This window comes from Bos indicus, chromosome 9, assembly GCF_029378745.1.
Source record: "Bos indicus isolate NIAB-ARS_2022 breed Sahiwal x Tharparkar chromosome 9, NIAB-ARS_B.indTharparkar_mat_pri_1.0, whole genome shotgun sequence".
NCBI lineage: Eukaryota > Metazoa > Chordata > Mammalia > Artiodactyla > Bovidae > Bos > Bos indicus.
In genome coordinates this window covers 23,305,836-23,318,368 of record NC_091768.1, presented here as the reverse complement: position 1 = coordinate 23,318,368, position 12,533 = coordinate 23,305,836, and the positions used below count along the sequence as shown (strand labels likewise).

General features: G+C 35.7%; 1 protein-coding gene across 8 annotated transcripts in view; it reads right to left on the bottom strand.

Annotated features, from left to right (window-relative positions):
* The window catches only part of DOP1A (DOP1 leucine zipper like protein A), a 125,184-nt gene that overhangs the window by 57,677 nt on the left and 54,974 nt on the right, over positions 1-12,533 (bottom strand). For all 8 annotated transcript variants that reach the window (XM_070795785.1, XM_070795786.1, XM_070795787.1 and 5 more), the window contains 3 exons: positions 12,060-12,230; positions 8,329-8,518; positions 4,288-4,386 (listed from right to left, as the gene is read on the bottom strand). In XM_070795785.1, coding sequence (XP_070651886.1) covers positions 4,288-4,386; positions 8,329-8,518; positions 12,060-12,230 — 460 coding nt within the window. The remainder of the gene's footprint in view (positions 1-4,287; positions 4,387-8,328; positions 8,519-12,059; positions 12,231-12,533) is intronic.

The window sequence follows — 12,533 nt, the reverse complement described above, 5'->3', positions numbered from 1 at the left end:
CCTCACAGGGCCAAAGCACTTAAATGCCTGGTTAATGCCCCAGCTGCTTGAGGATGCACCTCTCCTTAATCAGACTACGCAACTTTTTACTACACCATGCTTTTTGACAGACATTAGTAGAAAGGGATTGACCCAGCTTACTTATTTTAAAGGAATCTTAGAGAAATAACTGACATGCTAAAGAACACAGATCAAGAGCTGTTAGAATACTGTTACTCATTGGAACACAGATATCTTCTATTAATCTAAGCAATTCTCAAACGGTGGTCCCCAGACTCCTGGAGATCTCTAAGACCCTTTCGGGAGGCTCACAAGGTAAAGAAAATATTTATAACACAATACCAAGTCGGTATTTGCCTTTTGTACGTGTTAACATTTGCTCTGTTCATGCAATAGTGGGTAAAACCGCTCGCATCTTAGCACAAACAGAAACAGCGCCAGCAGTGGCAGCCACTGTACTTTCAGTCATTGTATTTTTTACTGTCACGTATTTTCAGTAAAAATTAAAAAAGAAGAAAAGTCAGTTTCACTTAAGAATGCTGCTGATTAAACAAACATTTATTGCATTAAATGTTTGACTCAAATTCATGTTGTATTCTGCACTATTCCATGCAATGACAGGAGCACACATAAAGCGCTCCTTCTGTAAACTGAAGCATGATGGATGTCTCAGGGGAAAACCCTTCTGTGACTATGTGAACTGTGAGGTGAACTACCAGCTTCTGTCATTCTACTTTCACCTGAAAGAAGACTGACATGATCTACGATTCTTCAGGCTTGGACACTTGGCAGAAACTTTCTCAAAAATAAACAAAGTGAGCCTATCACTTCAAGGAAAACAATATTCATTGTTACAAATAATAAAATCTGAGCTTCCAAGAGAAAATTAGATTTTGGAAAATCTGTATTTGGATTGAAATTATACTGAAGTGAACTGACTTGAAAGCTTGCAATACCTAACAAACTTACTGATGAGATCAGTGGTCATGCTAGTAAACGTGATCATTTATTGCTGTGTTAGCACTTCGTGGTTTAGTCACTAAGTTGTGTCCAAATCTTGTAACCCCATGGACTGTAGCCCGCCAGGCTCCTCTGTCCATAGGATTTTCCAAGCATGAATACTGGAGTGGGTTGCCATTTCCTTTTCCAAGGGATCTTCCCAATCCAGGGATCAAACCCGGGTCTCCTGCACTGCAGGCAGATCTTTTTACCAACTGAGCTACCAGGGAAGCCCAAGTGTGAGCACTTGAGAGACACAAAAAGTTCAATAAAACAACACTTTCCAAACAGCCAACTGTGATGTTACAAAAGCATATATGGTACAAGATACATTCAAAGTGTAAGACCAGTGGGTTTTAATCAAACAGACTATGAAAAGTTCACTGATATGGTTTTTGACTTCATATTACAACTAGTTTTTTTTAAAAAAACTATAGCTTCTCAAGTTTTGGAAAGCACCAAAGAAGAATATACTATTTTAACAAAAAAAGACTATTGAAGTACTCTCCTTTTCCAACTAGTATCTGTATGAGCTCTAACTTAATTCAGATACTTTAATCAAAAAAAAAAAAAAAAAAAAACCACAACAGAGTGAATGTCAAAGTAGATACCAGCATTCTGCTTTCTGTTAGACCACACACTAAAGAGATTTACAAAACATAAGCAGTACTAATGTAATAATTTTTAATGTGTTAGAAGATACTTTAATACTATTTGTTATAATGTGATAATCTTGTTATTATTTTTAAGTGAATTTAAATTTTAATATTTAATATTTAAATATTTTATATTTATCAGTTTTAATTTCTAATATGATAAACATAGATCTAACCTATAAAAGCAAAAGAATTTTTAGGGTTCTCAATATTTTTAAAGAGTGTAATGGGGCCATGAAACCAAAGAACTGCTAATCTATTTAATCTCAGATATATACATTATAGATATTGTCACAAGATCCTGAATGTCTTCCAATCTTATTTTGAGAGGAAAAACATCCTTGAGAAAGAAAGAAGTCACTTCTTGGTTATTACTGACATCACCACATATTTCTAACATGGATTTTGCTACAATCTCAATTAAAGGTGTAACTTCTAGAGATTCGGGTCATGCTAAGTCACTTCACTGTGACTGACTCTTCGCAACCTATGGACCTTAGCCCACCATGGCTTCTCTGTTCATGGAATTCTCCAGGCAAGAATGCTGGAGTGGGTAGCCTGCCCTCCTCCAGGAGATCTTCCTGACCCAGGGATTGAATCCGCCTCTTACATCTCTTGCACTAGCAAGCAGGTTCTTTACTGCTAGAGCCACCTGGGAACTTTCCGTAAAAAAAAGAAAAATAAAAAGAGTCTAGCAAACTTGGCAAGTGCTAACACTCCTAACAGCACTCTTTTTGGGATAAGGTAATGAAGGCTCTCTTCAACTACAAATACAACCGATACTGGTTATGAGTTTATTATAGGCAAGACATGGAAAGGAGGGAAGTGGGGAAGAAAGATTACTTTGTCATGATCCTTTGATCCTTTTTCTCAGGTAATCTAATAATATGGTATGGTAATGGGGGAGAGAGAATTGGGTCTGGGTAGAGTATGTACTTTTTAAGAAACATATTCAACATAGCTATTGTTTTCATAATGCAAATTGTACAGAAGGAAGCCAGAAGAAAATCTTCTTGGCTGGTAGGGATACAGAAGTGGTAGAGTAAGCAAGTTCTGAAGGAAGCTCTTGTTGGAAAAAGGTTGAGAAATACTAGTCCACTGAGATTACACGTTCTTCTCAAGTGAACTCTACCATGACTTAATTCTTTAGGTCTTGCTCAATCCTCTATCAGTATACCGAAGGACTAAGACTGCTGAATGTTTCAAAGGGAAGAAAGCAATGGGAATGCTTAAGAGTAAAAGTTAATGAGTTTTTTCAACAAAGGGCCAGATAATAAACATTTTAGGCTTTTGAGCCACATGTTTCTTTGTCATATTCTTCTTTGTTTTCTTTTATGAGCATTTTAAAAAGTAGAAAATCATTTTTACCTTGTGAGCGGTTTGCCCACCTCTACAGTGTAAGTTTAGATTATCCTGATATGTCCCAGCAGGCGTTTCAGTGAAAAGTCAGAGGCAGAACAAATGCCCCTGGCTTAAGGATGGCAAGTCTTAAAATAGAAACTAGGGGTAGTTTATGACTTACCCCTATAACATACTGTTACAGTATGTAGTAACATACTGTTCCTACTACTAGGAGCGGTAAAGGCAATAAAGTGTAAAATTCTTCAATTATTAACAACTCAATTTCAAACTGAATAAAGTAATAAGGAAAAATTTGAGCATGGCCAGTCGTAATGAAAACGCACTAGTTATCTATTAACAGCTCTTACAAAGCCCCAAATAATGGTCTTTTCTGCTAATGATGTTTGCGAAATAAACTTACTTTTCCAAGGTATAACTTCTTCATATTACATTTGTTAGGCATGTAGCAACACCATTCTGAATACTTACACATTGCTGTTCAAACTTGTTCATCAGAGTTTACAACTCAAAATAATTTAGATGACTTCCTTAAAAATCAGGATACTGATTCAATTAAGTTCCAGCTTCATTTATGATTTAAGTGAGCTGTTCTCATCTATTATGAAAGCACAGGTGACCCATGAACAATGAGGAGGTTAAGGGGAACTGACAGCTAATGGAAAAAATTCAAGGATAATTTTAGTTGGACCTCCGTATCTGCAGCTTCACATCCCTGATTCAAACAACCATGGATCCTGTGGTACTATAGTGCTTACTACTGGACAGAATTTGTGTATAAGTGGACTCGTGAAGTTCAAACACTTGTTCAAGGTTCAACTGTACTAGAGAATGTCGGAGCAACTAGATATTTAGCTTTCAAATTATAGCCAACTCTGCTAATGGTCTGACACACATCCCCACAATCACCAAACCAGGAAAAAATTACATTAAGACAACAAATAACAGCTGGGCAGAAGGTCTCAAGAGTGAGCTGTGGCTCACTCACAGCTAGCAATGAATATAGTACCTCTTGCTTTTGATAGGTTAGAACTTTTTTTTTAAGGTATGAAATAATCTATTTCACTTTCCATATTTTTACCCAAATCAATAAATCTTGTTTCCCCCCAAATTTCAGAAAGTCCATTCCTTAAAAAGGAAATATGTTTTCTATGTACTTGCTGGTTGATAAAACAAGAGAATCCAACTTAAATATAATTTTAAAAATAACAACAGATTAGGAATCTGAATTTCCAAAGAATGCCTTATATTGAAACTGGCATTAATGTTTTACCTGACTCATGTGGAACGGAAAACAGAAGAGTATGAGGTCCAGTGTGCTTCTCTGGACGAGCACACTTGAATCCTGCACCGAAGTACTTACTGCTTCTACCTAAAATAAGAGAGCCTTTAGTATTTATTGTGTATTACCTTGGGAAATAGTTACCATGAAAATGTGACAATGCTTCAGTTTTCCCTAAAAAATAAAAATATGTTTTCAAATTTATTTTGTAACCGCTAATTATACATACTGACATTGCTTTGGATAGGTAAACATATTATAATAGTTCAAAATTAAGAATAACTAAAAAGTACACAGCCAAAAGTTCTCTCCCATCTGTTTTTAATTACCCAATTTTCTTTGTGCAAGCAATCAAGACTAGTGAATATTTTCTTCAAATATAAGTAAATAACATGCATGCATATATCACAAACTCTGCCTTGTTTCATTTAACAGCACATTCTGAAATGCTTTCCTTAACACTACAAAGAGTTACAGTTTTTATAGCTAGAGAAATATTTCCTTTCATAGATTAATCTTAATCTAACTAGGCTCCTAATGATAGACATTTATACTATTTATATCATTTACTATTATAATTTATGTTGCAATAGACATATAATGTACAAGCACACCCATAGGACAAATCTTTCAAAGCAGAATTGCCATACCTTGGAATATATGCTGTTACAATTTAAATAAAGTAATGTTTTCCCTTAAGGTTTTGCATATTTATATTCTCACCAGCAATGTGTGACAATTTGCTCTCTTGTGTTTACCTGCACATTTTTTGTTTTTGTGAATCTAATACATGAAAAAGGGTACCTTGATATAGTTTAAACTCTTGCTTCTCTTATTATAAATAATGTTGAGAATGTTTTTAATATCTTTGAATTATTTTTATTTCCTTAGGTTAAGATTCATTTCAAATCCATTGTTCTACTTGATTAACATTTACTAATTAATTTATGTAGCTTTTTGAATAATGATGTTAGTCCTCTGTGAAGTACTGTAAATTATTTTCCAGTTATGACACTTATTTTTGAAAGAAAATTTAAACAATGATTTCTTTAACACTTCCATTAAGTTATTAAAAGGAAATGTAATAATACATTGGAAGACAGTTTGGTAGTTTCTTATAAAAAATGTATTAGAAGAAAATATAGAAGTAAATCTGTTTGATCTTGGACACAATTTCTTAGATATATCTATCAGCAACAAATGACAAAAAAGAAAATGGGTAAATTGGATATGATCAAAATTAAAATTTCTGTGCTTTAAAGCATACTATCAGGAAGGTGAGAAGACAATTCACAGAATGTGAGATAATATTTTGAAATCATATGTATGATAAGAATTTAATATCCAAAATGTGCAAACTAAGCAAATCTAAATGAAGATCATGGCATCCGGTCCCATCACTTCATGGGAAATAGATGGGGAAACAGTGTCAGACTTTATTTTTTGGGGCTCCAAGATCACTGCAGATGGTGACCGCAGCCATGAAATTAAAAGACGCTTACTCCTTGGAAGGAAAGTTATGACCAACCTAGATAGCATATTCAAAAGCAGAGACATTACTTTGCCAACAAAGGTTCGTCCAGTCAAGGCTATGGTTTTTCCTGTGGTCATGTATGGATGTGAGAGTTGGACTGTGAAGAAGGCTAAGCACCGAAGAATTGATGCTTTTGAACTGTGGTGTTGGAGAAGACTCTTGAGAGTCCCTTGGACTGCAAGGAGATCCAACTAGTCCATTCAGAAGGAGATTAGCCCTGGGATTTCTTTGGAAAGAATGATGCTAAAGCTGAAACTCCAGTACTTTGGCCACCTCATGTGAAGAGTTGACTCATTGGAAAAGACTCTGATGCTGGGAGGGATTGGGGGCAGGAGGAGAAGGGGATGACAGAGGATGAGATGGCTGGATGGCATCACTGACTCGATGGACGTGAGTCTCAGTGAACTCCGGGAGTTGGTGATGGATAGGGAGGCCTGGTGTGCTGTGATTCATGGGGTCGCAAAGAGTCGGACACGACTGAGCGACTGATGTGATCTGATCTGACAGAAACAGAAAATAGATCAATGGTTGCTAGAGACAGGAGTGAAGAGAAATTGTGATGAGGTTAATGGGTATAGATGGAGTTTCTTTCTGGGGTGATTAAAATGTTCTCAAATTAGATAATGGTGATAGCTGTACAACTCTGTGAATACACTAAAAACCACTGAATTATACAATGCAAAAGGATAAATTTCACAGCACGCGAATTATACCTCAATGTTATTTTAAAAAGTTAAACATATTTACCATATGAGCCAAGAATTCCATTCCTAGGTATTTATTTTCTCAAGAAAAATGTCTGTTTAAAGATGTGGTACATATATATACAAAGAAACACTATCAGCCAGAAAAAAAGAATGAAATGATGACATCTGCAGTAACATGCACTGACCCAGAGATTATCATACAAAGTGAAGCAAGTCAAAGACCAATATCATATGACATCACTTATATGCAGAATCTTTTAAAACATGACACAAATGAACGTATTTACAAAATAGAAACAGATTCACAGACTTAGAAAACAATCTTATGGTTACCAAAGTGGGGAGGGATAAATTAGGAGGTTTCGATTAACGTATACACGCTATTATATTTAAAATAGATAACCAACAAGGACCTATTATATAGCACAGGGAACTCAATATTCTGTAATAACCTAAATGGGGAAAGAATTTGAAAAAGAATAGATACATGTATATGTATAACTGAATCACTTTGCTGCACATTTGAAAAGAACACAATATTGTAAATCAACTATCATGTGCTCAGACACTCAGTTGTGTCTTGACTTTTAAAGTTTAAAAAAAATAGTTCTGAGTAGGGGGAAAAAAAAAGAACATATATCTGTACAAATAACTGTATGTAAATGTTTATATTATTAGTTTTATTCTTAATGGCCCCAAACTGGAAACAATGCAAATGTTTGTTAATCACTGAATGAACAAACTGTGTACATTCATAAAATACTAGATAGCAATATAAGAGATTACTGATACATATTGACATATGCAAAACATGGATGACTCTCAAATGTGTTATACAAAATGAAAGACATCAGACAACGGCTAACACTGCATGATTCTACTTATGTAACATTCTGTGAAAAGCACAATCTAGAGGAAAAGAAAATAGAGCAGTGTTTCCAAGGGCCTGGGGGTGTAGGGGAATGGGAGAGACTGCAAATGGACACAGAAGAACTTTTGGGGGTGATGGAAATATTCTTTATCTTGATTTTATAGTATTGGTTGCTTGTCTGTATGTATTTGTCAAATTCATACAACTGTACACATAAGATGAGTTAATTTCAATGTATGCTAATTATACTTTAATATAACCAAAATATGTATAAAAATCTGCCAGTTCATAATTACATGGGGAGAAAGGAAAGGATGAGTAATCACAAAGTTTTATTTGAAACTTTTCAAAAGGACCATCTAGGGTTTTCTTGTTTTTCCATTCATTGTTCATTTTAAGAGTACACACTCTATAGGCATAAATGGTTTCCTTCTGTTCTTAATTTTTAAATTAAAAAGTATAAGCAAGCAATCGATGTGAATTTTTCCAACTATCTTTCACTGTCTGCTTTAGTAATACCTTCTTTTGCACAAATCCCATACAGAATCTGGCCTATTACTTGGTCTAAAATCTGTCTTTCCTATGAAGAAAGCTATGATCCAAGAGAAGGTTCACTTTAGAATAATAAAATGAATGTGGCTATGTAAACAATGATCTGATCAGTTAGCAACATGGTAATAAAGACCATTTATTTGCTTGACTGATAGATAATGAAGATAACATATAAATGACAATCCCTTTTCTATGAAAAAGAAAAAAACTTGAAATTTCTCAAATCAATAATGTGACTATTTTGGTCTTTAAGTTTCCTTGATGAAAAATATAAGACTCATGAAAACAAGAACATCATTTGTGGCACGATTCTCAGTATCTGGCTGTGAAGAAATATTAGTTAAATGAGCAAACACGTGTAGACCTACCATTAGCTCAATATCACTGCCAATTATATAAAGCTGATCTTCCATGGAAAGCTTCCGGTTCAAGTGGGCAAGAACATAGGTGATTCCAGGCAGACGCACAGCAGGACTGGTGAGAAGGCTACCCCAGAGGGCACTGTAGAAGGCTGACTGGTCCACTGCAGCAGCAACCTTTTCCAGTAAAGTGTTTGTTCTGAGGTACAAAATAAAGTGCTTTGAGAGGGGAAACATTTAGCTTCACACTGTTAAGCATAAACCATTATACTCTCCCAGAATGTACAAAAGCATCCTTGCTGTAGTCGTATGTTCTGCCCTGGACACAAGTGGGGTGGATGGGAAGAACCAAACAGGTCAGAGTCAGAGGGCTGGGTATAAGTTCTGGTTCCATCACTGGCTTCCTGTGTAATTCAGGGAAATCACTTAGTCTTTCTTGAGTTCAGTTTCCTCAGCTGTAAAAAAGATAACAACAAAAACACCTCCACAAGTCCCACCTACCTCAAGGAACTGTTAAACCCACACTTTAGTTAATAATAAGGAACCTCATAGGCTACAGTTCATGGGGTCGCAAATAGTCCGACACAACTGAGCTACTTCACTTTCACTTTTTTCATAGAAGAACATATCTTCTGTTGACTTTCTACAAAATTTTAAAGGATATTTCCTTTTCTTGGAAATCATATTACGTAATTTACATCATGCGAAATGTCAGGCAGGATGAAGCACAAGCTGAAATCAAGATTGCTGGGAGAAATACCAATAACTTCAGATACGCAGAGGACACGACCCTTATGGGAGAAAACGAAGAGGAACTAAAGAGCCTCTTGGTGAAGGTGAAAGAGGAGACTGAAAAAGCTAGCTGAAAACTCAACATTCAAAAAACAAAGATCATGGCACCCGGTCCCATTACTTCATGACAAATAGATGGGGAAACAATAGAAACAGTGATAGACTTTATTTCTTGGGCTCCAAAATCACTTCAGATGGTGACTGCAGCCATGACATTAAAAGACACTTGCTCCTTGGAAGAAAAGCTATGACCAGCCTAGTCAGCATATTAAAAAGAGAGACATTTGCTGACAAAGGTCCATCTAGTCAAAGCTACGGTTTTTCCAGTAGTCATGTGTGGATGTGAAGTTGGACCATAAAGAAAGCTGAGCGCCCAAGAATTGATACTTTTGAACTGTGGTGTTGGAGATGACTCTTGAGAGTCCCTTGGACTGCAAGGAGATCAAATCAGACAATTCTAAAGGAAATCAGTCCTGAATATTCCTTGGAAGGATTGATGCTGAAGCTCCAATACTTTGGCCACCTGATATGGGGAACTGACTCTTTTGAAAAGACCCTGATGCTGGGAAAGGCAGGAGGAGAAGGGGATGACAGAGGATGAGATGGTTGGACGGCTTCACTGACTCAATAGACATGATTTTGAATAAGCTCTGGGAGTTGGTGATGGTCAGGGAAGCCTGGCGTGCTGCAGTCCATAGGGTTGCAGAGTCAGACATGACCGAGCAATTGAACTGAACTGACTGAATTTAAAACAACTTGAATGAATTATGCTATGACAAAATATAAGATGTATTATTCAAGATAAACAAAGTAATACACAAAAATTTAATACACTGTTGTATAACAGATTCAGAATCAAGAGAATCTGATGAAGTTCTACTGTTTACTTGCTATGTGATTTAATACTAACAGTGTAATCTCTTCTGGTCTCAACCTACTTATGCATTAAAAGAACATGTTTTCACGTCTTTTTGTATTGAATAACTGGCAAAACATAATGCTATGATCTGAATGTTTTTATCCCTTCAATATTTATATGTTAAAACCTTGATGCCCCGAAGTGACTGCTTTAGAAGATGGAGGCTTTGGGCACCCTCATGAATGAGATTAGTGTTCTCATGAAAGAAATTCCAACAGAGCTCCACAGCCCCCTCCAGAAGGTCAGGATACAGGTAAAAGGCGCTGGCTGTGAATCAGGCAGAAGGCACTCACCAGAACATGATCATGCTACCACTTTGATTCTGACAGCCAGAATCAAGAACGGTGAGAAATAAATTTCTGAATTTATTTCTGAATTCTTGCATTTCTGAATATTTTTGAATTTCTGAAAATAAATTTGCACTCAGTCTGTGGTATTTTTTTAAAAAAAGCCAAAGGGCTTTCAAGCTAAAAGGACTAAGACACATAACAAGATAAATCATACAGATATCATAGTCATAAAGATCATTATTCAATTTCCATGTTATATTTTAAAAATTTTTATTGTTATTTATTTGATGGCATGAGGGATGTTTTAATTGCAGTATGTGGGATCTAGTTCCTGGACCAGGGATCGAACCCAGGCTTCCTGCATTGGGAGCATAGCATCTTAGCCACTGGAACAACAGGAAAGTCCCCACGTTAAATTTTTAATTATAACTAGCAGAGTTATACGGAGAAGGCAATGGCACCTCACTCTGGTACTCTTGCCTGGAAAATCCCATGGATGGAGGAGCCTGGTAGGCTGTAGTCCATGGGGTCGCAGAGAGTCGGATACGACTGAGCGACTTCACTTTCACTTTTCACTTTCATGCTTTGGAGAAGGAAATGGCAACCCACTCCAGTGTTCTTGCCTGGAGAATCCCAGGGATGGGGGAGCCTGGTGGGCTTCCGTCTATGGGGTCGCACAGAGTCGGACACGACTGAAGCGACTTAGCAGCAGCAGCAGCAGTAGAGTTATAAAATCATATTAATTTTATGCTTCCCTTAAGAGAATAGAACAATTTAAAACAAAACTGATTCATAAATGAATAAAATAAGCTCACATCATGTTTCTAAAATTGTCCTGAAATGGAAATTAATTTTTTCTCAAAGTAGCTTTTTAAGAGTGACCTAATATTTTCAGGGTTAGATTCCTACATCATTATGGTAGCAGATGAACATACAAAAAATAGAGTAATTTTTTTAAATAAATTATATAAATATAAATCATTAGGACTACTCATAAAGAAAGTTTGGCATTTTCTATTTCTGACATCTTAGTTCATAATTTCCTTTTTGGTAAGAATATCAGTAACAGAGATATTAAAGATACTTAATGCTATCAAGCATTGTATACCACTATTAACTTCCAAAGAAATAATAATAAGCTTCAAACAGACCAACTCATTTTCTTTGAAGAGTTAAAATAGCAAGAGTACCGTGTCAATAGCTACTCAAAGAGTGCTGTACCTGGAGACAGGCTATTTTTAACAATTTAAAACTGGATGGCACACTGCCCAATCTTCCATTCTTTTTATTAATCTAAATGTCCTATCTACTGTATTATTATTTTAAATTATGAGTCACCATTTTTTAAGTGACTTACAAGTGCTGAAGTACTGGACTAAGTAATTTCAATATTACAGTAACACAATGAATGGTATGTTTTTTAATAGATGAGGAAACTGAATAAAGTTCAGAAATGTTGAAAAAATTTTTCTAAGCTCACACAGTATCTGCCGAACTAGGATTTGAACTCAGTCTAGCTATCTAAGTCTGTATTCTTATTACCAGCTATATTTTCAGTGTGATAACGCAGATTAGATACACTACAAAAAATTTTTTTTTGCTATAAAAATCTTCAGGTCAGGTACTAAAGTGTTTAGAATAATCAGTTTTTGTGATGTTAATATTAATGACTTAAGGATGCTTGCTGACAAATTCATGACTTTGATTACTTAGCTGCAGCAATAACAGTAGCATCTTACCTCTCATAGTACTCTGATCCTTCTTCTAAGCCAGGAAGAATACCAGTTAGCAATCCTTGTAGACCAGGCTTCAGTGTTTTACCCAAAGGCAGATAATATATCTCATACAAACTCAACAATGTTGGTTTCACTGACATGGCAGCATTTGCAAGGAGAGGAAAGAGTCCAGAACTGTTTTAAAAAATAAAAACAAAAGTGAGAGGCAAAATAACTACAAAATATTAATTCATATATACCAATATGTATGTATATATCTTCTTAAAATGAAATAGTAAGTTATACTGCTTAGCTTAAAATCATATCTATCCTGTATAGTGATGACTTCTATATCCATTAAACAAACCTAGGTCTCTCATCTGAGCTTCATACTCATAAACCCAAAGGTCACCTAGATGTTTCATAAGGCCTTCAAATTCCACAATTCGTAAACAGAATTCCCTCTCTTTCCCTTCCCCAAAACCTGATCCTTCCCCT